Source organism: Rhinatrema bivittatum, chromosome 3 (genome assembly GCF_901001135.1).
Source record: "Rhinatrema bivittatum chromosome 3, aRhiBiv1.1, whole genome shotgun sequence".
In the NCBI taxonomy this organism is placed as follows: domain Eukaryota; kingdom Metazoa; phylum Chordata; class Amphibia; order Gymnophiona; family Rhinatrematidae; genus Rhinatrema; species Rhinatrema bivittatum.
The window spans coordinates 251,256,073-251,283,277 of NC_042617.1; the positions used below are offsets into that span (position 1 = coordinate 251,256,073).

Consider the following 27,205-nt stretch of genomic DNA (forward strand, 5'->3'; position numbering starts at 1 on the left):
AGAGGTCATCTTTGATTGATCTCTGTATCCTGGGACATTTCCCTGATATATCCAATGAAGATGTCTGTCTCCCAGCTGCTTCTTGTTCTTCTACCTGGCCTGCCTGCTGTAGATAATAGGCTATAATAATTACCAGCATAGCTGAATCAGGTATTTTTAGTATTTGTTGTATGTATATTTTAAATAACTCAAGAGGAGAAATCATTCTTATTACAGGAAAGTTTAACACTCTGAGATTATGTACTCTAAGCGCATTCTCTATATTTTCTAATCTTTTGTTAGCAATTATCTCAGACTGGATGAATTTCTGTTGAATAGCATCAATAGTGGTAATCCTTTTTTCTATTTTTTCTACTTTCTTATTGAAGGTGGAAATTAAATTATTATTTAGAACAAATTGATTTTTTGTTTCCAGCATTCCTTGAGATAAAGTTATTATTGAAGATTCAATTGATTTCAGTACAGTCCAAATCCACTCTAAAGTTATAATTTCAGGTTGTGGTAAAATAAAGCCTGCAGTTAGAGCATTAAGTTGACTTTCTCCCGCTTCCACGTTGGTGCTCATGCTCACCCCTATACCTTGCGATGAAATCATCCCGGCTGCACGATGTTCTTCCAGTGAGGGACCTGAATCTGATCCCTCCGTGCCTCCTCCAGGGCTCGTTCCTCTCTCTCCTCACAGCCCCCAAATCTCCCTCGGGCTCTCACTCCGGCCGTTTGGTCCTCTCTCACCCTGGATCGACACCAGGGGGGTTCCCACAGCCTCCGAGGCGAGAGGAGGCATGCCAACTCTTCCTGGATGAGCAGGCCTGATGGGCTCCCCAGGGCACAAAGTGATGTCATAGGTCAGAGGAGATGGCGTACGCTCCACCGTCACCCCTCCAGCGACCAAACTCTCCGGCGATGATGTTGTAGCTCCTGCAAAAAAACCCTTGATGTGGGGCTGTCGGGAATCAACAGAGGGTGAATTAACATTCACTTCTCTTAATCTCCCCTTCCTTTTAGTATGCGGCATATTGAGGCAATTTAAAAAAAGGCAAAAACCTTGCAGCGAGTGACCTGATGCAGCTTCCTACTCGGCGGCCATCTTACCTCTTCAGTATATTTTATAAATGATCTGGAAAGGGATACGGTGAGTGAGTTGATCAGATTTGTAGATGAGATAAAATTATTCTGAGTAGTTAAATCACATGCAGATTGTGATAAATTGCAGGAGGACCTAACAGACTGGAAGGTTGAGGGTCCACATGGCAGATGAAATTTAATGTGGACAAGTGCAAGGTGATGCATATAGGGGAAAAATAACCCTTGCTGTAATTACAAGATGTTAGATTCCTTATTAGGAGTTGCCACCCAGGAAAAAGATCTGGGCGTCATAATGGATAATTGAAATAGTTGACTCATTGTGTTGCAGTGATCAAAAAAGCAAACAATGTTAGGAATTATTAGGAAGGGAATGGTGAATAAAACAGAGAATGTCATAATGCTTCTGTATTGCTCCATGGTTAGACCGCAGCTTGAATACTATGTTCAGTTCTGGTTGCCGCATCTCAAAAAAAGATATAGTTGCACTGGAGAAGGTACAGAGAAAGATGACCAAAATGATAAAGGGGATGGAACGGCTCATGTATGAGGAAAGGCTAAAGAGTTTGGAGACGGCTGAAGGGGTATATGATAAAGGTTTATAAAATCATGAGAGGACTAGAACGGGTAAATGTGAATTGGTTATTTCTTTCTTTCTTTCATATAACAGAAGGACTAGGGGGAACTCCATGAAGTTAGCAAGTAGCACATTTAAAACAAATCTGAGAAAATTATTTTTCACTCAGCATGCAATTAAGCTCTGGAATTCGTTGCCAGAGGAAGTGGTTAGGGCAGTTAGTGTAGCTGGGTTTAAAAAAGGTTTGGATAAGTTCCTGAAGGAGAAGTCTATAAACTGCCATTAATCAAGTTGACTTAAGGTCTGATTTTAAAAGGGCTATGCGCATACATTTCAGGGGTTATGGGCATGGCTGGGCCTTGCACATGCTGCGCGCATTTTACAAAGGGCCCAGCCGTGCACATAACCCCTGTTATGCGCCAAAGTGCCGGGCCTGCTGAAAGGGGCGGCCCAGGGGACATGGTCTGGGCTTGGGGGGCAGGCGGGCCGGGACAACGCTATTAGCCGCTGTCTTTGGGAAGCGTGTGCCAGCAGCTGGCTGGCACATGGAATATACTTCTGCTCCAGAGGAGCAGTATGTATTAAAATAAAAAATTAGAGGCTAGGTAGGGTTAGGTTAGGGGTCAGGGAGGAGAGGGAAAAAGGTAGGAAGAGTAGGGTTAGGGAAGTTCCCTCCAGTCCGCTCCTTAATTGGAGCGGACTGGGAGGGAACTGGGGAAGGCCTACTTGCGTCGCCACGCGTACTTTATAAAATTCCGCCCCCCCCCCCCCCCAACATGCGCACGAGTCGCAGTCTGCCCGCACATGCACAGATGTTAAAATCTGGCACGCATGCGCACATGGATATCGTATTTTATAACATGCGTGTATCGCCGCACGCATGTTATAAAATCAGTGCGTTCATGTGCGTGCATGCGCGGCTTTGAACATCTACCTTCTGCTGTTACCAGCATTAGTAGCATGGGATCTATTTAATATTTGGATACTTGCCAGATACTCTTGACCTGTATTGGCCACAGTTGGAAACAAGATCTTGGGCTTGATGGACCCTTGGTCTGACCCATTATGGCAACTTCTTATGTTCATATGTACTTAAAGAATGCAGCTCTTCTGATTTTTTTGAGTACTGCTTTGAATTTAGCTTCTTGCATCATCTGATGACTAGCTTGCCTATGGCACTCTTCAACTGATGAACGGTTAGAAGTATTTTTAGTGTGCACTGTTTTTAGCTCGGTGCTCTTGTGTGATTGGTACAGTTTGTGATTTGATTATTTCTTTATACATTACTGCATTTATATAATAAAAATGGTACTTTGCTTTGGGGTTTGAAAGGTGATATATAAATAGAATGAATGAAATATTTGATTATGATCCGCACAGCAGCACTCCTCTTTTCTTAGCTCTACACTGGTTTCAGTACCTATGAAAATATCATAATCCTAAATGCACTTGTACTGATAATATAAAGTTAGAGGTAACTTTTCTGTAAAGCCCATCCCCCTTCATCAAGGGCCACCTTTGGAGGCTGCAGGGGTGATAGAAGCTTGCCTTCAGCCCTGAAACCAGAATTCTTCCACTAGAGAATAGCAGAGAAAAGCTATGAGACCTAAGGGGTGTCACACATTCAGCAAGAAAAAAACACAGTCCACACTCCAAGTGTTGTTCCAAGAAGAATTTACCCAGTCCAAATTAGAGCAGACTAAAAATGTAGAAAACTTCAGCAGCATAAGTCCAGAATTCAACTTAAAAAAATAACGTTTCACTTCCAATCACCAAAAAACTTCAAACAGGTTATTCACAATTCTCTTTATTTCAAAGCAGACCACTTTTCAGGGGGCTTTCCCACAGTCCAAACCCATCCAGGGCCCCTCACTCCTGTATAGCTCCAAATACAGCACTGGAAACTCCTCTCCTGCAAAAATCTCTTTCCCAGGCTGTGGGCTTCTCAAGGCAGACCAAAATTATCTCTGACTGAGGGATTCCCTATCTCCTTGTAAAACCTCCTGGGCTTTGACACTTCCAGCTCTCAAACACAGAACCAAGCTAGGCCCACTCCCATTCCTGGATTTGTCAGTAGGCACCCATTCCCTGCACGTACCCGGATAGGTCCAGACACCTGGGTTCATCTCCCCCTATCAGCAGATGGAGACAGAGAAAAAAATCTCGCTGACACCGTATCTAAGCAGATGGCAGAGGCTTTTAATCCTGCAGTTCTGCAGTTGACTAATTTTTTTCAGCTCATTTTTTTCTTTTGAGCCTTCCTCCCTGGGGTTTCTTTTATTTTTTTAGAATCCTTAGGGTTCTTCCCTGTCCGGTTGAGGCGGCCGAGCCGGGGGTTGGTACCCGTGTATGTGCTCGGTCTAGGCGCCTGTGAGGTGTAAATCTGGTTGTCCAGATCCCTCCCTTCACGAGGCTCCTGAGGCAGCTGCAGGCTCTTTACAGTACTTTTTTACAAGAACTTTTGGCAATTTTTGCCTATTTTTCAGGGCAGGTTGTTCATTTTTAACTAAAGCTAATTAAAAAAAAAAACAAAAAACTGTGTTTGCACCGGAGCACTGCTCTACAGGCGAGCGACTTCCTCCCCTTAGGTAGGAGGTTTTTGTGGGGCTCTGGCTGTTTGTTTGAGGGACCTTTTCTTCTGTCATGGTGAGTACCTTCAGAGAAAGGATTTTAATTTTATCTCTACCTTATGGCTTGCGGCAGGGCATGCCGTTCATGCGACTCTGATTCTTCCCGGCTTAATAGGTCGGGGTTATGCGCTAACTGTGCTGATGGTTGGGAGGGTTCATCTGTGGCTACTTTTTTTTTACCTAACCCGGCCGGTGCAGGAACGGCGGCCATTTTGGATTTTACCGCAGCAGTTCCTGCATCAGTGGGGGTGTGGGAGAGTCCTCCATCTCTGTCTCGGGGCCGTTCCGGGTTGGGGAACTGGCAAGGAGGGCTAGAATGGGAGGAAAGCTCTACAGGTACAGAGAAGGGCTACCAAAATGATAAGGGGAATGGAACAGCTCCCCTATGAGGAAAGACTAAAGCGGTTTCAGCTTGGAGAAGAGACGGCTAAGGGGGGATATGATAGAGGTGTTTAAAATCATGAGAGGTCTAGAACGGGTAGATGTGAATCGGTTTTTTACTCTTTCGGATAATACAAAGACTAGGGGGCACTCTATGAAGTTAGTATGTGGCACATTTAAAACTAATCGGAGAAAGTTCTTTTTTACTCAACGCACAATTAAACTCTGGAATTTGTTGCCAGAGGATGTGGTTAGTGCAGTTAGTATAGCTGTGTTTAAAAAAGGATTGGATAAGTTCTTAGAGGAGAAGTCCATTACCTGCTATTAATTAAGTTGACTTACGGGACGATACAGTAAAGCACGGCCGTGATTACCAGGTTTTTAAACCGCTTTGGACGCACGTTTTGGACACGTAAGGCGTACCCGCAATTCAGTATCGGCTTTTACGCTTCCTTACCGCTTGGCGAAAAGGACGCGTATCCCTTTCCGCCCGCCGCATGTATATGACATGTTAATGATCGGATTAGCTATTCCCTCTGAACCAGTAACATGCGCCCAAATTATCGCCCTGTTAACCAGCTTATTTACCGTGTCTTTAACCTGAATATTTACCGCCTACCCTGTCCCTGGCGTTAATGTGGTGTTCAGTCAGCTTCGTACCGGTCAGCGCCATGGACAACATGTATATACTGGCTCTAGCGTTATTTTTCACTCGGTTGAGAAGCAGAATGAGAAATGCTCGAAATGTTCAGCAGATTGGAGAGGCGAACAGGGGAGCCCAGCAGCAAGGAGAACCCATCCGACCGGAGAACCCAGCTGCAAGAACGGAGAACCCAGCAGCAAGACCGGAGGAGGTATGTGTTCTGTTTCGGTTCAACTGTACCATCCATCTCTGGGCGTCTCTGAGGCCCCAGACATGGACGCCTCTACAGACACTGGAGAGATGGGCGTCCGCTAGGTGTCCTGAGGCTCCGGGCTCCAGCAGAGACACGGACGCCCATACGGACGTCTCTACGGACGCCCATACTCCCACCATACTCCTCCAAGGTACCTCCAAGGTACCATAGGGCGTGCGCGCGCGCGCATGCCGCCCTCATCTTTATTTCCTCATTGGCGCGAACTTCAGGGGCGTCCCCCTGAGATGACGTCACACTGCCCGGATATTTAAGCCTACAACGTTTGCTAGCTAATCAAGTTAGCAACTCCCGGAATACTACAGATGGGATTCGCTCTCCGTACCGAAGCTACTCTGCCACTCCAGCGTTATCTGGAACTCTTATTGCTAATGGGGTACCCGCTCCTCGGGGGCCTCTTCTGCTTCTTTCAGGTGCTATCAGGAAACCAGTACTCGTTCCTCGAGGGTCCATGTTCCCTTAGTCGCTGCCTGCACCTACAACCCTTTCTACTTGGAAGACTTCACTAACAGTTTCCATCTGTGTGTTCAACTACCATCTATTCCACAGTACTGCTTACCTAGAACCAGGTACTTGCTCCTCGAGGGCCTGCCCTCTGTTCCAGTGCCAGACCTCTCGTCTAGTGGAACCGCTGTGTGAGTACAATACCACTGAGTCTCTCTACTCTAAGGGATCAGGTACTCGCTCCTCGAGGGCCTGCTCTCCCTGTCTCGGAGCTTCTCCTATTCTACCTGGGACTCTGTATGTTTCTCACTGTGTACTCATAACTCTGTCTCTTTCCACTACAGCACAGCTAAGCAGAGGATTCGCTGTTCCAGCGTCCTGTGGGATACTTGCCCAGCCGGGCTCAACATCTACTACTCACTACTGCCACCGCTGGTGGTTTCCAAAACTGTTTAAATAAAGATTCAAATCTGTGTTTGTGTGTCCAGAGTCTAGCTTGACACCATGGTCCCTCACGGGACTGCCACCTGTGGGCATGGTCAGCTGCCATAGGGTCCAAGGATCCACCCAAACATCAATAACCATAACAGGTTGATCCGGAGGACGCTAACGTAACTCCTGGTGGTACTGGTTAGGGGTCTGGATAAGCTCCCCTGGTGGCTCTGGTTATTCCGGCTACCGAGGATGCGGGTCAAGGGGAAGACAGTACAGGGCCAAAGGGGTCAACGCTCGGGTTCTACCCTGGCCTCTGGGAGTTCTACTATATGTTTTTTCTCCGTGGCCGCTGGTGGCAAGGTTTTATGTTGCATAGAAAAGCATTGTGGAGAGGTGATTCTGGTGGCTCTGGAGTGGCCTCGGCATCTGTGGTTTGCGGATCTGGTCAACCTGGCGGTGGACGTCCTGCTTCGCTTTGGCCACCTGACGCGTCTTCTTCGACAGGGTCCTATTTTTTTGAACAGGCTGCTCGCTTTTGTCTAGCGGCATGGCTTTTGAGAGGAGGGTTTTGAAAAGGACTCGGTAGTCACCACATTGTTACAGTCTAGAAGGAAGTCTACTAACCTCTCTTATATTCAGGTATGGAAGATTTTTTAGTCCTGGTGTTCCATCAGGGGAATTTGCCCTCTTAGGGCCTTAATTCCTGAAATATTATTTTTCTTACAGGATGGGCTACGTTAAAGAATTTGACACTTAAGGTAATTTTTCTCGTCCCATTTGTTCGGCTAGAAGAATTTCTGAATTAGAGGCGTTATCTTGTCGAGATCCTTTCCTTCAGATTTCGGAATCCGGAGTTTCTTTACGGACGGTACCTTCCTTTTTACCAAAGGTGGTTTCAGCGTTCCATGTCAATCAGTCAGTGAAACTTCCGGCTTTTCCTAACTTACCGGCATCTGATCCTAATGCGAGGGAGCTCAAATGTCTAGATGTTCGGAGAGCTTTATTTATTTTTATTTATTTAGAGATTTTTCTATACCGATATTTGTTTTCACATCATATCGGTTTACACAGAATAGATTAACAAAGTGAGAGAATTACATTGAACCGGTAGAACTTAAAATAAGAGCAGGGAGGGAAAAAAGGTGATAACAATATAATATGTCAAACAGGGGTGAAATATTTACAAATATTTACGAATATTTATTGCATTACCTCGAGATTACCAATGACTTTAGGAGGTCCGATCACCTTCTCGTGCTGTGGAGTGGTCCTAAGAGAGGTTCCAAGGCTTCTAAAGCCTCTATTGCACGATGGTTGAAGGAGGCTATTTCTTCCGCATATATTACACGGGGTTGTCCAATTCCGGAAGACTTGCGTGCTCACTCCACACATTCGCAAGTGGCCTCGTGGACAGAATCTCAACATGTTTCCCCACAGGAAATTTGCAGGGCGGCGACTTGGAAGTCGCTGCATACTTTAGCAAGGCACTATCGCTTAGATGTTGGGGCTCAGGCAAACCCTTCCTTTGGCGAGAGTGTTTTGTGAGTGGGACTCTTCAGGTCCCACCCTGGTAGGGAGCTTTGGTACATCCCAGGTGTCTGGACTGATCCGGGTACGTACAGGGAAAGGAAAATTGGTTCTTACCTGCTAATTCTCGTTCCTGTAGTACCATGGATCAGTCCAGAGACCGCCCAATTAGAAGGAGGTTATATTAAGGGGAGAGTCGTCCGCTCAGCTGTAAGATTGTTCTCTGTTGCATTCCATGTTCTTGTTAATTGTTGTTTAATGGTTCCATATTTTTTGCTATTATCTGCTTTGATAAAGATATATACTGACAAACTGCAGGTGGCACGGTTGCTTAGATACAGTGTCAGCGAGGGTTTTTTTCTCTGTCTCCATCTGCTGATAGGGGGAGATGAACCCAGGTGTCTGGACTGATCCGTGGTACTACAGGAATGAAAATTAGCAGGTAAGAACCAATTTTCCTTTATACCTGTTCCTAGGGCGGCAAACAGGCTGGCTAAGACGCTGCCTTCCAGCTCTGCTGAATCTCATTTAGCAGAGAACAGCCGAAAGTGCTTGGGCGACAAAATCCTAAATCTGTCCCTGTCACCAAGGCTGCAAGCCTCAGCCCCAGGCTGCAGACGTCTTGTGAGAGCCTCTGCTCTCTCTCCTTTAACTGCTTGAATTCCTTAACTACAACCAACAACTCATCTCCAGTGCTTGTGTAAGCACCTTAAATAATTTCTTCCATCTGCTTTGAAGGAAGGACCTTTCTTTCACTCATACCCTAGAACGTCCCAAAACTTTGAAAATTCCTCATGTTATAACATAGCACATAATACATCCTTACAGTAAGGCCTAAGCTGCCTTACATTTTCAAACATTGCATACATAAAAATTAGCACTTGCACACTTAAAGGGGGTAATTTTCAAAAGGATTTACATATGTAAATGTTACTACTTTGTAGCAATTTTCAAAAGCCATTTCCTTGTACGTACCCGATCAGTCCAGACTCCTGGGTTTTGCCTTCCCTCCAGCAGATGGAGACAGAGAAATTTTGACGGACTCTGTCCGAAAACCTGAGGTGCCACCTACAGTCCATCAGTATTTCTCTGTCTCCAGCACATGGTGGAGGTGCAAAACCTACAGTCTGTTCTTAGTCAGTTAATTGTAAAAAAATATATATATATAGAAGATTGTAGCGATAGTAAGTAGTTTAAAAAAAAAAAGAAAAGAAAAACTGAAAAAGACAGAAGAATTTATTTGTTTTTTACACAGCCTTCAGAGCCTCCCAGGGGGTTGACAGGTCCTGAGGGGACTACCCTGGTATTTGAGGCAGCTGGAGTGGAGGGTTGAGGACCCCCTCATCTGCTCCATTCCCCTAGCATTTGGGGTGATACTGGGGAGCCCGGCTCACTCATCCTCTGAGGCAAAGGACCCAGGAAGGCATCACACAGGTTTTTGAAAAAAAAAAAAAGTAAGTTTTGGGGCCGATTTTAATTCCTACGCGCACGGGGTAGATTTCTGTGCACTACCCGGCGCGCACAAATGTACACCCGATTTTATAACATGCGTGCATGTTATAAAATCCGGGTCGGCGCGCGCAAGGGGGTGCACACCTGACGTGTCACTTGTGCGTGCCGAGCCCAAGAGGAGCCCCGATGGCTTTCCCCGTTCGGAGCGGCCTTGGAGGGAACTTTTTTTTTAGCTCCCCCCCCCACCTTTCCCTTCCTTCCCCTATCTAACCCAACCCCCAGCCCTACCTAAATCCCCCCACCCCTTATTTCTGCCTCTTGCGTGCACCGGCCAGTTGCCGGCGCGCCAACCCACAGCACAGGCCGCTGTGCCAGAGGACTCGGGACCACCTCCACGCCCCTGGCCACACCCATGGACCGCTGTCACGCCCCCGGGCATGCCCCTGACCAAGCCCGAGCCACCGGACCGCCCATTTTTGAAAACCCTGGGACATACTCGCGACCCGGGGCTTGTGCGTGCTGCCGAGCCTATGCAAAATAGGCTGGGCACGCGCAGGGGTAGGTTTTCGGGGGTTACGTGCGTATCCCTTTGAAAATCTATCCCTTTGGCTTTTGATTTTTCTGTCACCGAGGCAGAGTGCCTCACTGACCGGGTTCTCGCTCCATTATCGGCTACACTGGGGGAGGGGGATCTCCACAGTCTGCTTTCCTTTTTTGGACGTTCAGCCGCCGTTTCTCTTCATGCCGCGGCGAGCGGCCTGCAAAGCGTCTGGAGACGGCCTTTGCTCTGCCTGCCTCCCCGGGGAGGAGGGAACCTCCGGTGCCTCCAGCAACAGCGCATCAAAGCCGCCCTGAGGGGGATTCTGACTCCTCCTCTTCGTCATTTTCCTCTGAGTTCATTATGCTTCTGCATAAGGCGTTCAGAGCCCGCAAAGCTGCTAAGAGAGGGCAGGAGCTGCCTCGCTGGTCTCTGGGGCGTGTGGTCCAAAGCGGCCTAGGCTTCCAGAAAAAGAGGATGGTCCGATGCCACACTCCCTCCGTCGTTCCGCTCCATCCCATCCGGTGGGTGGTTTTTCATCGCTGGATTCTAACATGGAGGACCTGGAGTTGGGAGACAAGTCCCCGCTAGGGGCGGATCCTGACTGCGACTTGGATCAGGCCAAGCCGCATGGCATGGAGGGTGATGACCCTAAGGTGGACCTTCTCTTTAGAAGAGATGAGTTGGACCCACTCATCCCTGCTGTTTTGGAGGAATTAGGTATTGAGGTACCTAAGGAAGATTCCTGGTTAGGGAACATTTACCCGGTCATGGTGGGTCTCCATGAACCGTCAAAATCCTTTCCCTTTCATTTGTCCATTACTGATTTGCTGTTCCGTGAATGGGACACTCTGGAATTGGGACTGAAGGTCAGCAAAGCAATGGATAAACTGTATCCCCTGCCTGAGGAGGCTCTGGATCTTTTGAGAGTGCCCAAGGTTGACGCGGTGGTGTCTGCTGTATCCAAAATAACCACCATCCCGGTGACAGGCGCAAAGGCACTTTGAGACCTTCAGGACCATAAGCTTTAAGCACAACTCAAGCGCATTTTTGAGGTTCCTGCGCTGGGAGTCCGAGCAGCTAGGTACAGCAGCTTCTCTTTGCATGCGGGGCTTCGTTGGATCCAACAGCTGCAGAACTTTGCATCTCTTTCTCCGTGGTGGCGTACAATGCTGATGCCTTGTATGACCTGCTCCATACTTCGGCCCGGTCCATGGTGGCTGCTGTCACGGCCCGCTTCCTACTATGGTTGAGGAACTGGTCGGCCGACATCTCGTCAAAGCTCAGTTTGGATCGGTTGCCGTTTAAAGGCAAATTACTATTTGGAAAATAACTGGAAGATATCATCCAATCCTTGGAGAGAACAAGGTCCAACTGCCTGCCTGAGGATAAGCCTAGAGCAAAGGGCCCTTTCCCTTCCAGTTCTCGTTTCTGGGGGAATCGAAGATTCTGGGCTTCTCGTTCGTTAGGTTCCTCCTCTCGGCAGGCTGCTTGCAGACAGCAGTTTGTGGTCTCAGTCCTTTCGTGGTTGTCGATTCGGAAGATCCGGGGCCCCTCACGTCTACAGGAGGGGTTAAAAACCTCTCAATGAAGTTGAGGCTGGTCCATTCCTCTTTTCCGGTTTGTAGGAGGCAGGACTGTCTGTTTTACGAGGAATGGGCCATGTTAACGTCGGATCAGTGGGGTCCTCACGGTGATGAGTCAAGGCTACGCTTTACATTTTGCTCGGCATCTTCGGGATTGCTTCCTGATCTTCCCTTGCTCGTACGAAGAGAAGCGTCAGGCGGTCCGGGACACCATACGATGCCTTATCGATCTGGGAGCAATTGTTCCAGTTCCTCCCACGGAACTGCGGAAGGGCTGCTACTCCATTTATTTTGTTGTTTCCAAAGAAAGACGGCACCTTCCGGCCCATCCTCGACCTAAAGCGAGTCAACAGATGCCTTTGTGTTCATAGAGACTCTGCGATTGGTCATCGCCTCGGTTCACAAGGGCGAGTTCCTAGCGTCCCTGGATCTGACAGAAAACGTATTTACACATCGGTATCCGTCCCGACCCACCAGAAATTCAAGAGGTTCTCCGTTCTGGGAGATGATTTTCAATTTTGCAACTGCTAACCCTTCTGCCTGGCTACGGCACTGTGGTTGCGTCTGTCGGTCTCAGAATGCTTTGACCTCTGTGCCTCGCCTTTCTTCCTTCTCTCTCCACTAGCCTTGGGAAGATGGCCTGATGCCGCATCATCGTGCGGCTCTCTCCGGTCATCCCCCGGAACGGCTACGGCGACTGTGTTTGCCATGTTTCTCTTGAGGGCCTCCTAGGGATACACGCGCGGCACGCCACCACGTCTTTATCCACGTCATGGCGGGAAACCTCGGGGGTGGCCCCCCTCCGAGTGATGTCACGACCATCCGGTATTTAGCCTGCCCTTCGTTTTCTAACAAACTGAGTTAGCAAGGATTGGAATGCCTCTGGTCTAAGCTACTCTGCCACTTCCTTGCCTATCGCTGGAAGTTCTCTCTGCCCTCCGGGGCCATTCACCTCTAACCGGGGTACCCCGCTCCTTGTGGGCCCTATGCTTTCTTTCAGGTGCCTATCTGGGATACTGGGTACTCACTCCTCGAGGGCCTGCTCTCCCTGCTTTGGTGCCTGCGAACCAATACTTCTGCCTGCCAGGATCTTCAAACAATACAGCTATCTATTCAGTGAGTAAACTAACCTTGTCAGCTTGTCTCAACCTCCAGCTTCAGCGCTGCGAGTCTACACCCGGGACTCTCTCTTCTACCCATCGCAGCCTACCATCATTGGAGTGTGGGTCGGGTCTCCTCTGCCAAGGACCCCTGGAATACTCTACTGGGTTACCTCACTGCTGCCACCCCCTGGGCAGTACCATCAAGCTGTATAATAAACACGAATTCTCTGTGTCTGCGTGTATAGAGTCTAGCCTAGTACTGCGGTTCCTCACGGGGCTCCTCCATCTCCGCAGCACCCAAGAATCCACTCAAAACACCTCGAAACTATAACAGGCACCCAGGACTTTTACCAAAATCATGGTCGTGGTGGCGGCGAAACCTGAGAAAGGAAGGGCTTTTTGTACATCCATACCTGGATGTTAGAGATCTAGCTCCTCAAGAAAGGAGGAGTTAGCACTCTGTTATAGATCTGGCCACCAGGGAGGTGGAGTTAACAATCTGTTAGCGATTACCCCACCAGGGAGGCGGAGTTGGCAATCTGTTGTGGATCTGCTCCCCAGAGGGAAGGAGTTAACAATTTGTAATACTCCATAGGCGGAGTTAATGATCTGTTGTGGGATGGCTCCCACAGAGTGGCAGTCTGTTATGATACCGCTCTAGTAGTGTAAGTAATAAACACTTAATGGAAATTGGTGAATCCTTGGGCCGATGGCAGATGACAGCGCCCCCAGGAGGATTATCCTGAGAGGGGACCACCGGCTTGGCTGGAGTATGGAGACAAACACAGATAGTTCTTTATTAGACAGGAAGTAAACCACCAGAGGTAGCAGTAGTGAGCTGATGTGCCCGGCAGGGCTGAAGTTCCTCCGATACTGGAATTGCAATCTCTTAGTTGCTGAGCTGTAGAGAGAGACTATAGATAGTGAGTAGAACAGGGTATGCTGGATACATAACCAGTAGTAGATGATACACTCACAATTGTAGATATCTGTAATGGCTTCTATGCAACAGAGAGTCTTCAGTATATTCAGGAACAGGAGCCGTGGGCGAGTTACTGGTTCCTGTATGCAGTCTGGAATAAGAACTCCACAGTATCTGTGTATGAGATGGCTTTCTGGAATAGAAGAGTCTTTGGAGGGATTTAGGAACATAGGCCGTCGTGGAATGAGTACCAGTTCCTATCTGTATCTGTAATAGTAATTCACAAGATTAGGTATGCGATAGCTTCTGAGACAGAAGAGAGTCTGGTGAAGGGTTTTAGGAACATGGGCCCTTGTGGAGCGAGTACCGGTTCCTATCTGTAATAGCGCTCACAGTGTTCACGTCTGCGATGCTTCCAGGCAGTACGAGGAGCCTTCTGAGCATTCAGGACGTAGGCCCTCGAAGAGCGAGTACCGGATTCCCGTCTTAGCAATCTGAAATCAGAAGAGAGAGCGGGGCCCCCGAGGAGCGGGTACCCCTTGGTAAGTTTGTGGAGGCAGAGTAGCAGAGAAAGAATTCCCTTTGCTAACTTGATTCGTAGTTGCAAACAATGACCTTTTAAGTTGGAAGTGGATGACTTCACTACGGGGGAACGCCCCCGGAGGTTTCGCACCCTAGCTGGTACAAACTCTGGAGCGCGTGCCCCTTACATCATCAGGAACATGGCGGATCCGCAGCTTCAGGTCAGCCCGTGGATTCCAGGGAGAAGTGGAGAGGAGAAGCCACAGCAGCATCTGTCCGTCAGACCCGAAGAGAGGTTGCCACAAAGGTAGAGAGGGTGGAACGAGGGCGAGAATAGGCACGAACGCAACATTGGACAAACTGGTTGACTCAGGCAAGTCGGAGGATATCAGTCATTCGGCGGTGAGCAGAGTGCTTCAACTACTACGTCCCTCGGCTGGGTAGTCAACCTACAAAGAGCCACCTAATTCCCTCCCAGTCCTTGGAATTCCTGGGAGCTTTGTACAAGCACGCGGCAGGGGAGAGTCTTTCTGTTGTGGTTATGTGTGTTTCGGTGGATCCTTGGGTGCTGTGGAGGGTGACTACACCCATTGGGAAGAGCCCCGTGAGGAGCCACAGCACTGGGGCTAGACTCGTGCTATACAAAACACAGGGAAATGTTTTTTATTAAAACAGCTAGATGGTAGCCACCAGGTGGCAGTAGTGAGGTAGTCTGTAGTTGTAGTCCCAGGGACCTCGGCAGAGAGAGCCCTTCTCTCCACGATGATGTCAGGAGGTTCCACAGCAGATATCCCAGCGAGGAGATACTCTGGGTGAGACAGACTGAGAGGATAGAGTACTCACTGAGAATAGCTGTTGGTATGCGATTCCCCACCGGATAATAGATGAAGGTACAGGCCCACCAAGGCAGGGAGAGCAGGCCCTCGAGGGACGAGTAGTACCGTTCCCTGAAAGGCACCGAATAAAGTGCAGGAGGGCCCCCGAGGAGCGTGTACTCAAGTTAGGTGATACCACACACAAAAAAGCTGAGTGAAAGCTTCCAGCCCGGAGCACGGAAGCGGCAGAGTAGTAGTAGGTACAGGAATGGATTTGAGTCCTTGCTAACTCGGGGAGCTAGCAAATCAATGAGGGTGATATACCCGGATGGCGTGACGTCAGCAAGAGGGAATGCCCTCAAGGTTCGCGCCAAAGGTTGTATAAAGACGTGGGTTGTGCGTGCACGCGCACCTGTAGGTACCTGGGAAGAGCAACTAGCAGGAGGCTGCACCATAGTCGTTCTGGGGAACGCCAGAGAATCGGCTTGTAGACGCTGCGATAGCCATCTTGCCCAGGTAAGCGGGAGGAGCCGAGATTAAGGTGAGGCAAGTGGGCGAAGCCGTTGAAGACCGGACGTACAACGGCTTTCTTACCGACGACCGGCATTGTCAAGCTGCAAAGGACAAGGTTCAAGATTTGTTGTCCAAAAATCCTCCAAGAGTATGGGATTACTTGCGGGTCCTTGGCTCCATGGCCTCCACTCTAGAATTAGTGCCATGGGCATTTGCTCATTTGAGACCTCTACAGTCAGCATTGTTTTCCCCGTTGGAACCTGGTTTCCGAACAATTTCATCTCCTGCTTCATCTTATAGATTCTGCACGGTCCAGTCTTGACTGGTGGTCCTCGTCGGAACAACTTGAAACCAGGGTGTGGCACCTGGAAGTGTCCATTTGGATGGTAGTTACCATGTATGCCAGCCTTTCCGAATGGGTGAAGCGGTTTGTCAAGAAAGATCGGTGCAGGGTCACTGTCACTATAGAATCCAGGTGGTCAATCAATTGTCTGGAGACCAGAGTGGTGAGGTTACGTTGCACAGCCTTTCTGCTGCTTCTGCCAGGGGAAAATCGGTCAGAGTTCCGTCTGACAATGCTGGCTTATATCAATCGCCAAGGAGGGACCAAGAGCCAACCGGTGGCGATGGAAGCTCAGCACCTGATTCATTGGGCAGAGCAGCATCTAGTCAGCATCGCTGCCTCTCACATTGCCGGAGTCGACAACATTCAAGCTGATTTTCTCAGTCGCCACCATCTTGATCCCAGAGAGTGGGAACTCTCTGCAGAAGCATTCCAGATGATATGCGACATGTGATCCAGACCGAGCATAGATCTCATGGCCACATTCCGGAATGCCAAGGCTCCTCGTTTCTTCAATCAGCGCAGGGAGCCAGGAGCGAAAGGAGTGGATGCCCTGGTTCTTCCTTGGCCAACGAAAGTCCTACTGTATGTATTTCCACCCTAGCCACTGATCCGTAGAGTACTTCGAAGAATAGAGGCTCATCCGGCAGAAGTGGTACTAATTGCACCGGAATGGCCGAGACATCCTTGGTTTGCGGATCTGGTCGTGGACAGCCCTCTAAGGTTCCGAGAGTTGCCGAATCTTCTTCATCAGGGGCCCGTTTGTTTGGACGAGGTGGATCGCTTTTGTCTCGTGGCATGGCTTTTGAGAGGCAACGTCTGAGGAGCAAAGGATACTCAGATGTGGTGATAGTGACTCTCTTGCGGTCACGAAAGACATCTACCTCACTAGCTTATGTCAGAGTGTGGGGAATCTTTGAGTCCTGGTGCATTCAACACAAGATAGATCCAACTCGGTGTCGGATATCCTGTCCTTTCTGCAGGCGGGCCTAGTTAAGGGCTTGTCCTGTAACTTGCTATGTGTGCAGGTAGCGGCCCTTGGATGTTACCGTGGTAAGTTATGAGGGGTCTCCTTGGCCGCTCATCCAGACGTGGTGCGTTTTCTTAAGGGACGAAACATCGTTATTTATTTAAAGTTTTTTCTATATACCGACATTCGTTAGATACATCACATCGGTTTACATTATACGAAAACAATAGCAAAAATTTGCTTTCACGAAAACAAGGGAAATTAAAAACAAGGAGTTGTGGCTACAGGGGGATTAACAGGGAGGAGGTTGGGTAAACTATCTACATGATATATAGTTATTCGCAATATGTTAGGAGTTTGCAGGTAATGGGTTGGCTATACAAGTAAAGGGAGTAGGGTAAGAGTATATACATCTGTGTCCTCCAATCAAGAGGTCTTATCTGTTGTGGAACTTAAACTTGGTTCTTAAAGCTCTGTGCAATGCGCTGTTTGAGCCCATAAAGAGGGCTACTTTGAAGGACCTTACTTTAAAGGTGTCATTTCTCATGGCCATTTCTTTGGCACGCAGAGTGTCGGAGCTTCAAGCTTTATCCTGCAGGTAGCCATTTTTACGGATTATGGATTCGGGAGTATCCTTACAGACAGTTCCTTCCTTTATTCCAAAGATGGTATCCTCTTTCCATTTGATCAGTCTGTGGGACTCCCATCCTTCTCTGACTTGGATCGTTCTGATCCCCACTCTAATGATTTACGGAAGTTAGATGTCCGCCGGATCCTGTTGCCCTATTTGGAGGTTACAAATAGTTTCCGCATGTTAGACCATCTATTTGTACTGTGGAGTGGTCCCAGAAGAGATCATGAAGCATTTAGGGCTACAATAGCCTGTTGGTTAAAATAGGCCATTGGCTCAGCGTACCTCCCGGAGGGTCTCCGAGCACATTCTACATGTTCACAGGCAGCCCCGTGGGCTGAGTGGCAACAAATTTCGCCGCAGGAGATTTGTAGAGCGGCCACTTGGAAGTCTTTGCACATCTTTCCTCGCCATTATCGATTGGATGTGCGAGCCCCAGACTCTGGGAGTTTTGGGGAAGGTGTGATCCGAGCGGGCTCTCAGGGTCCCACACCAGGTAGGAGAGCTCTGGTACATCCCAGGAGTCTGGACTGATCTGGGTACGTACAGGGAAAGGAAAATTGGTTCTTACCTGCTAATTTTCGTTCCTGTAGCACCACGAATCAGTCCAGAGTCCCACCCTTTTCAGCATAGGGATAACGGAGAGTCAGCTCGTTCAGTTCTTGGTTAGTTTGCTCTACAGATAAGTAATTTACAGAATTTGGAATTTTTACTGATGTTATTCTAACTTGTTATGGACTCTGCTGCCGTTTGGGTTAGTTAGCCTGGTTTCTATGAAAGTAAACCCCAGTTATAGTGGGTAGCTAGTTGAATTGGGTTTTGGGTCATTCTGCTTTGATACAATGAAATACTGATGGACTGTAAGTGGCACCTCAGGGTATAGGACAGAGTCTGTCAAAACTTCTCTGTCTCCATCTGCTGGAGGGGAGGCAAAACCCAGGAGTCTGGACTGATCCGTGGTACTACAGGAATGAAAATTAGCAGGTAAGAACCAATTTTACTTTACCTGTCTAAAGTGCACTTATGTGAGTAAATCCTATGGACAATTCAATGGGATATATTGTAGCAATTTTCAAAAGCCCACTTACATGAGTTAAGTGCACTTACACGTATAAAACCCAATTTTAAGCGTGTAAATGCTTTTTAAAATCAGGCCAAAATAGCACATATGCGAACACATGCTATTTTGAAAACCGCAACCTACACGCAGAAATCGGGGTCCATGAGTAACTTGGCATGTGTCAGAGGGGGCGTTCCGAGGCGGGGCCAACATTTACACAAATAAGTTGCTATTTTAAAACCTGCCAAAGTGACGTGCGTACATCTTTTACTTTTGTATGCTTACTTCTGCTTTAATATCTGGTGTAAGTGATTGTCAACATCATTAAAGTGAAAAAATGACTGGGTAGGGAGGGTCTGGGTGCAATGGGGGTACTTCAGTCTGAAGAGCCAGGAGGCTCTTCATGAGAAGCAGATGGACTGGGTGAACTGGTAAACTAATTGGTAAAACAAGTTATTTCATTACCGCATGTAAAAGCATAACATTCACTTAGGTATATGATTTGCACACACTTATCCAGCAATTTCCAACTTGGGGCCTGATTCACGAACCATTTTTCCCATAGACACAGAATGGGAAAAAAGCCTTGGTGAATTAGGCCCTTATTCGACTAAGTAGCGCCTTTCCCGCTAATTAGGCAGACAAAGTTAAACTTATTTGGATAAGTAGTGGCACTTATCCAGTAATATTTTGATTTATCTGCTCAAGTAGTAGCAGACATCCATAGCCAGATAAGTCTGAAAAGTGCTACTTGTCCATCTAAATAGCGCATTTCAGACTTATCCGGCTACATGCTGCTACTTAGCTGAATAAATCGGCTTTTATGCGAGTAAGTCTGAACTTACGCGTCTCATGGTTTTTACATCCATCCTCATTTGCGCGGGCATATGTACTCATATTTTATAACCTGCGCATATCCTTTCCGCACAGGTTATAAGGTAACAACTGTGTGTCCACCCATATGCATGCGTAAATGAGCGCACGTGAGCAGTTTTGAAAGTTGCCTTCATATTGTAATAATCTTTTCCCTTAACAGGCCCCTCCAATGTCAAACCTGACATTTTAATCCGATTTAAGTGCAAGGAATTCAAGATTGAGCCCCAGGAATATGAAGAAGGAGGAAACTTCTCCAACACAGGCGCATGTGAGGAGCTGCATGAAGCAGGTGACGCAGCTTGGTTTAAAGCTGGTAATGGCTGATCCAAGTATTTCTTACATGAAAGACAGCTGCTCTGGACCAGGCACAGCAAGAATGAGGCATTTATAATCAAGAACCCTGACTTGTAACTTTTATTGATTTGTTTTTCTATTCCCATGACTTTTGCTTTTTGTTCTTTCATTTTCCGGTCTCTCTTTGGTTTTGATTTTCATACTTTTCTTCTCCCTCTCATTCTGCCCCCCACCATCTCACTTCAGCCTGTCTTTCTTCCCATAGGCACCTCTTTTTCTCCTCTTTCCATTATTTCGCCCTTATGAAGTCTCTCATTTTTTTCTCTCCTTTGTTCTCTCCCTTCCCTTTCTTTTCTTTCATCACCTGTTCTCTCCTCCCCTATCATTTTTTCATCCTTTCCATCCCTTGCTATTTCTGACCTCTCGCATTGCTGTTCCAAGATGCCAGCTCTTCCTCCCACCCAGCAGCTTGTGGATTAATTTCTGTGAGCCGGGCAGTGCTGGCAGCCAGAGAGGTAGACAGAACGGTCCTGTCTGGAGGAAAAAAGGCAGGATGTCTCGTGTTAGCAGCAGAAGGGAGGGAGGTGGGGTTGCACAGCAAACAGCATCTCCTTCAGCAGTTTTCATTATTAAAATATCGTGGGAAGATGTGTGTGCTCCCTGTTGTCCCTTATCATAGTTACAGAGGGTCCTTAACTTACAGTACTTAGGATACTTACATTTTCAGAGCTCACAAAATTCCCATTATCTCCCTTTCACTCAAGTATTGCTCTTCAGTTATGTGAGGATGGCCGAGCAAACCACCTCTCTCTGGAATTAGAAACCATGTTGACTCCAGCTTTTTTCTAATGCAAATATAACTTTTATTAGCACATACAGCATTTAACACTATTGTAGACTGCATACCTTATGAAGTGTATTTACAACCTTCTGGTGTGGTCAGAATAGATTTGCTCACACTCTTAATGTCCCAGCAGGGTCCTGTCCCCAGAGCTTTCTCCCTTTATTGGATTTAAGGTGGACCAGGCTACATGCCATAGCTCCCACCATGCTTCCACTCTACTACACTCTGGCACTTAGTGCAAAGCCTGCTTACTGCTGCAGGCAACAGCCTGTGCACTTAGCAGTTTCACTTTCTGCCTAGGTCATGCCCTGTTATAACCCCGGTATACAACTGCTTTTCTCTCTGTCTTTAGTTTTTTGTTTTCTTTTCTTTTCCCCCTCTAAAGAAAAACAAACCCCGCCTCACCGGCACTGACTTCACTGAGTATTACAATTCTATCTTCAGCTGGAGCTTGTCTCCTTAGTCTCCCCCCAAAAAACCTACTTTCCTGCCAGGCCCCTCCCCCCCAAGCCACTCTCTGTTCTAAAGGCAGTTTCAGTTGGGCGTTTTTTTTTTTTTTCCTTTCTTGTGTACTCCTCTTTGAGCCAGACACCTTTTTACTGCTGGTTTAGGTGATAAAACCTTAAAATGGTTTACCTCTTATTTAAAAAATCGAACCTGTCAGGTTATAATTGGTAATTCCATCTCAGACAAAATAAAGATGGTATCGGCATTCTACAGGGATCAGCCTTATCAGTTACCCTTTTCAATGTATACATGTTACCTTTCTGTGTAAATTACTAGCCGAGCTCGATATCAACTATTACATGTAAGCAGATGACGTACAGTTTTTAGTACCCATTGAAGACACTATTGAAAAAGGTTTGAAGCTTGTTAAACTCTCTCGCTACGATTCAGAAACGTTTAATACCAATTAAATTAGTTCTGAATAATCGGAAAACTGAAATCATACTGCTGAATTGTAAATCAAATCTTAACACCAATTTACATAAAGAATGACCAACATGAATATTGCGTTGACTGTTCATGCATGTGACTTGGGAGTGATTTATTTACGGGGGGGACTGAATATGAAGAAACATATCAATACTAAAATTAGAGAGGGTTACAATAAGTTTCATATTCTTAAACGTTTAAAGCCTTTACTCCAGTATGACAATTTCCGTACTGTCTTTCAAACTATGATCGTTTCCAGTCTGGACTATTGTAATGCACTGCTTTTTGGGTTACCTTTATATTCTATTAGGCCTTTACAACTATTACAAAATGCCACTGCTAGGGTACTGGCAGGAGGAAGTAAATTTGACCACATCACTCCAACATTAACTTCCTTACAAAGGCTACTAGTGAAATTTCAGATGCAGTATAAAATTCTATGTTTCTTACATAAATCTATTAATAAGGAAAACACTGAATGGTTAAATGCATCCCTTCATCTCTACATTCCACAAAGAAATTTGAGCTCATCAAACAAAGGTTTACTAAATGTGCCATCAATTAAATCAGCACATTTGATTGAGGTTAGAGATAGAGCATTATCTGTAGCAGGCCCGAAATTATGGAACTCTTTGCTGACTGATTTAAGAACACAGAGATTTTGCAGCCTTCAAAAAAGATCTTAAAACATAGTTATTCAGGCAAGCGTATGAGAGTTCATTGGTTACTTACATCAATGCAAACGAAAAGGGATGAGGCATATTTTATCTTCATTCTTTTATTTTCATCCTAATTTATTTTGTTTATTCTATATGGCTTATTCTATTTTACACTTTCATTATTCAAATTATTCATGTTTTATTATGTAATTGCATTCTATTTTATCTTATTTCAAGCTGTCTTATTTTTTATTTTACTATTTTAATTATTACGAACATAACATAAGAACATAAGATATACCATACTGGGTGAGACCAAGGGTCCGTCAAGCCCAGTATCCTGTTTCCAATACTAGTCAATCCAAGTCACAAGTACCTGGCAAGAACCCAAACATTAGATAGATCACAAGCTACTATTGCTTATTAATTACTGTCATAGCATTTTGTGGCTTTATCTTCTAGGAACTTATCCAAACCTTTTTTAAACCCAGTTACACTAACTGCTGTAACTATATTCTCTGGCAGTGAATTCAAGAGCTTAACGATGCGCTGAGTAAAAAAGAATTTTCTTCAATTTCTTCTAAATGAGATACTTGCTAAGTTCATGGAGCGCCCTCCAGTCCTTCTGTTATCGGAAAGGGTAAATAACTGATTTACATTAACTTATTCAAGTCCTTTCATGATTTTGTAGACTTCTATCATATCTCCCCTCAGTTGTCTCTTCCCAAAACTGAACAGCCTTTCCTTCTTTAGCCTTCCCTCGTAGGGCAGCCGTTCCATGCTCCTTATATTTTGGTCACCCTTCTCTGCACTTTCTCCTGTGGAACTCTATCTTTTTTAAAGATGCGGTGACCAGAACTGCACATAATCTTCAAGATGCGGTCTCACTATGGAGCGATACAGAGGCATTATGACATCCTCCATTTTATTTTCCATTCCCTTCTTAATAATTCCTAACATTCTGTTTGCTTTTTTGATCGCCACAGCACACTGGGCTGACTATTTCAATGTATTATCCACTATGACTCCTAGATCTCTTTCCTGGGTGGTAACTCCTAAAATACAACCTAACATTGTATAACTACATCAAGGATTATTTTTCCCTATATGCATCACTTTGCACTTGTCCACGTTAAATTTCATCTGCCATTTGGAAGCCCAATCCTTCAGTCTCGCAAGGTTCTCCTGCAATTCATCACAATCCGCTTGGGATTTAACTACTCTGCATAATTTTGTTTCATCCGCAAATTTGATCACCTAACTCGTTGTACCCCTTTCCAGATTATTTTTCTAAATATATTAAAAAGCACCGGTCCAAGTACAAATCCCTGAGGCACTCCACTGTTTACCTTTTTCCACTGTGAAGACTGACCATTTAATCCTACTCTGTTTCCTGTCTTTTAACCAACTTGCAGTCCACAAAAGGACATCATCTCCTATTCCATGACTTTTTAGTTTTCTTAGAAGTCTCTCATGCAGGACTTTTGTCGAACGCCTTCTGAAAATCCAAATACACCACATCTACCGGTTCACCTTTGTCCACATGTTTAAATGTAAACCGATGTGATATGTAAAATCGAACACCGGTATATAAAAGTAAGTAAATATTCACTCCTTCAAAAAAATGTAGGAGATTTGAGGCAAGACTTCCCTTGGGTAAATCCATGCTGGTTGTGTCCCATCAAACCATGCTATCTAAATGTTTTGTGATTTTATTCTTTATAACAGTTTCTATGATTTTTCCTGGCACTGAAGTCAGACTCACTGGTCTATAGTTCTCCGGATCACCCCCGGATCACTTTTTAAATATAGGAGTTACATTGGCCATCTTCTAATCTTCAGGTACATTGAATGATTTTAATGATAGGTAACAAATTTCTACTAATAGGTCTGAAATTTAATTTTTTTTAGTTCTTTCTGAACCCTGGGGTGTATACCATCCAGTCCAGGTGACTTACTACTCTTCAGTTTGTCAATGAGGCGTTCCACATCTTCCAGGTTCACTGTGATTTGGTTCAGTTGATCTGAATCACCCATGAAAACCTTCTCTGGAACGAGTATCTTTCCAATATCCTCTTCAGTAAACACATTATAATTTAGTGTTATGGTTATATTTATAAACTGTAAACTGTTATGTTCTCTTTCTCTGTTCTTCTGGAGGTTTGGGTTTTTCTCTGTGCGAGGCTTAGAGAAAAAAATCTCACTTCTGATACCATCTGTGAGGATGGGCAAACAAACTATCCCTCTCTGGAGATAGAAACCACACTGACTCACTCCAACTTTATTCTAATGCAATTACAACTTTGTTACCACATACAGTATTCAACACTATTGTAGACTGCCTTACCTTATCACAGTGTACTTACAACCTTCTGGTATGGTCAGAATAGACTTACAGGAGCTGCCTCTCCTGGAGATGGGCTCACACTCTTAACATCCCAGCAGGGTCCCACCCACAGAGCTCTTCCTGCCCAGCTTTCTCCTATGGGATTTAAAGTGGACCAGGCTGCATGCCTGGTCCCACACAGGTTTAAAGGAGAAAAATAAGGGTGCTCCATCACAAGTCAATATCCAAAACAATGTAAAAGCTGAAGATATATTTTCTCATTTTTCTATCAGGCAGCCGAGGTTACAATCCTGACTCCACAACACCAATCATGAAAATGGAAGAGTCTCACGTCAGCCAACAGCTGGATGGAGGAGAGGAAAATACGGATACCAAGAACAGTGAGAAAAAAATTCCTTTATATTAAAATACATAAAATGGTTTTTTCTTCCATTTGATGAGGGCTATTCTGGTGGTGATATGGGATGCTTTGATGGTAGAGCTTGGTTGGGGAGAAGAGGGAAGAGGATGGAGTGGGAGCAGGGACATGTACAGGAACGTTTGAGGGCTAATTGATTGGACATACACACTAAGGTTAGCTATGTGTAGGAGCCACTGCTCATGTTGAGACACAGTGGAACCCATGGGTCATGGTTAGAAATAATGAACTAAATTTCACACCTGACATACAGGATGAGGACCTAGCTTAAAGGTATTACATGGAACATAGCAGGCTTTGGTACACTGATTAAGAAGGAAAATGTCTTGTCTCACTTGAACAAATTGTGGTACAATGTGGCTTTCTTACAGGAAATGCATATGACAAAAGAGCCTGCTAATATGAGGAAAAGATGGGTAGCTCAGGTGTTTATTGTGCGAGGGAGAACAGAGTTGCGGATTGCAATTTTACTCCATAGAAATGTTTGTTTTCGGATGGAAGAGACAATTGTAGATCTCAATGGTAGATATTGTACATAATTGTATTAGGCAAATTGTATGGTGAGGATTTCATTTTGGCTTCAGTTTTTGCCCCTAGTACAATCACAACATTTTTGCACAAGTAGTATCCCAAACGATTGCCTTGGGTCCAGCTAAACATTAGAGACCCACGGCTGGATAGGCAAATCATTGAAAGGGATTAAGGCCTTGGGGGGAAAGCAAGGGGTGAATTATTTTTGCACTCCTTTTCAGCTTCTGGATATCTGGAGAGTCCTATACCCCGCAGAAAGATTTTACTTATTTTGCTAGATCTCATGATATGAAGTTGTGTGTGTGTTCCCTGTTTTGTTCCTTATCATAGCAACAGAGGGTCCTTAACTTTTTCCGTTAGGATACTTACATTTTCAGAGTTCAAAAAACTTCCATTATCTTCCTTTTACTCAAGTACTGCTTTTCTTAAGTCAATATCCCAAACAATGTAAAAACTGAAGATATTTTCCCATCTTGCTATCAGGCAGCCGAGGTTACAGTCCTAATCCCACAACACCGATCTTGAAAATGGAAGAGTTTCACATCAGTGACCAGCTGGATGGAGGGGAAGAAAATATGGACACCAAGAACAGTGAGCAAAAAATTCCTTTATAATAAAATACATAGAATGGCTCTTGCTTCCATTTGATGAAGGCTATTCTGGTGGTGTCATGAGATGCTTTGATGGGCAAGGCTTGGTTGGGGAGAGGGGGGAAATATACAGGAACTTTTGGGAGTTAGTTGGATGGACATCCACACTAAAGTTAGCTATGTGCAGGAGCCACTGCTTATGTTGGGACACAGTGGGAACCCGTGGGTCATAGTTAGAAATAATGAGCTAAATTTCACACCAGACATATGGGATGGGAGCATAGCTTAAAGTTATTACATGGAACATGGCAGGTCGGTAATCTTGAATAGACTAGTTATGTTTGTCTGAATGCCTCTTTCCCAAGACTCATAGCTCAGACATTGAATCCTCAGGTAATATCTGATCACTGCCCAGTATAGTATATTGTTGGATGGAGAATGGAAGGCATGTTGGGAGAGAGGTGGAGAATGCCTGCCTGATTGTATTTTAATAAACAATTTCCTAGCATGTAGTCAGATGGACTCAGGACCAGTGGGTTATGTGCTCCACTGCTAGCAGATAGGAGACAGAGTCAGATTTCAAAGCTGCCGTCATCCTAGATATACCCCTGCTGTGACCTCAGCTCCTCAGTATCTCTCCGTCTCCCTAGCAGATGTGGACACTATCCCTTCGCTAGCATGGGCTAGCAGGATTACAAAAAAAAAAAAAAGGAAAGAGAAGCATTTATCTTTAAGAAGATTTAGCCCCGCGATACCTAAGGATCCCTCCCTCATTCGAGAATTCCTGAGGTAATTTCTGATCCCACAGAGGTGTGCCTTGGTCCGGTAGCCGGCTCCCGGCATGGACTTAGCCGCTGAAGTGGCTGAAAGGCAGCGGGTGCAAAGCCGAGCAAGGGGTGAAGGCCACAGCCCTCTCCTCCCGCAGCTGGAGACCGTCTCTGCACTCGGCCAGTAAGCACTGAGACCAGGTAAGTTTAGAAAAATCTTCAGTCCAGAGAAGAAGGGCTCCGGCGACTCTTCTCTGGTTCCTTGCTCGGCGCGCCGTATCGACTCCGTTCTCGATCCCAGCGAGATAATAAGGGGGGGGGGGGCTCCGAGTGGGTTGAGCAGCCTTCGATGGGCTAGGCCCCGTTTTTGGCTCGGTGAGTCAGCCACGTGGCGACCCACGGCAGCGCCATCTTGTGCGCGTTGGGGTGCGGCGCCATCTTCCCCCCTTCGGCCGTCGGTATGCGCGGGTCAGGCTGGCCTCTTGGGTGCACAACGT

At 46.1% G+C, this 27,205-nt stretch overlaps 1 protein-coding gene across 1 annotated transcript in view; it reads left to right on the top strand.

Moving 5' to 3' along the window:
• Positions 1 to 27,205, top strand: part of LOC115087348 (zinc finger protein 583-like) — a 58,449-nt gene that overhangs the window by 22,127 nt on the left and 9,117 nt on the right. Inside the window, exons 5-7 of the mRNA XM_029594456.1 lie at positions 19,483 to 19,611; positions 24,675 to 24,782; positions 25,835 to 25,942. Coding sequence (XP_029450316.1) covers positions 19,483 to 19,611; positions 24,675 to 24,782; positions 25,835 to 25,942 — 345 coding nt within the window. The remainder of the gene's footprint in view (positions 1 to 19,482; positions 19,612 to 24,674; positions 24,783 to 25,834; positions 25,943 to 27,205) is intronic.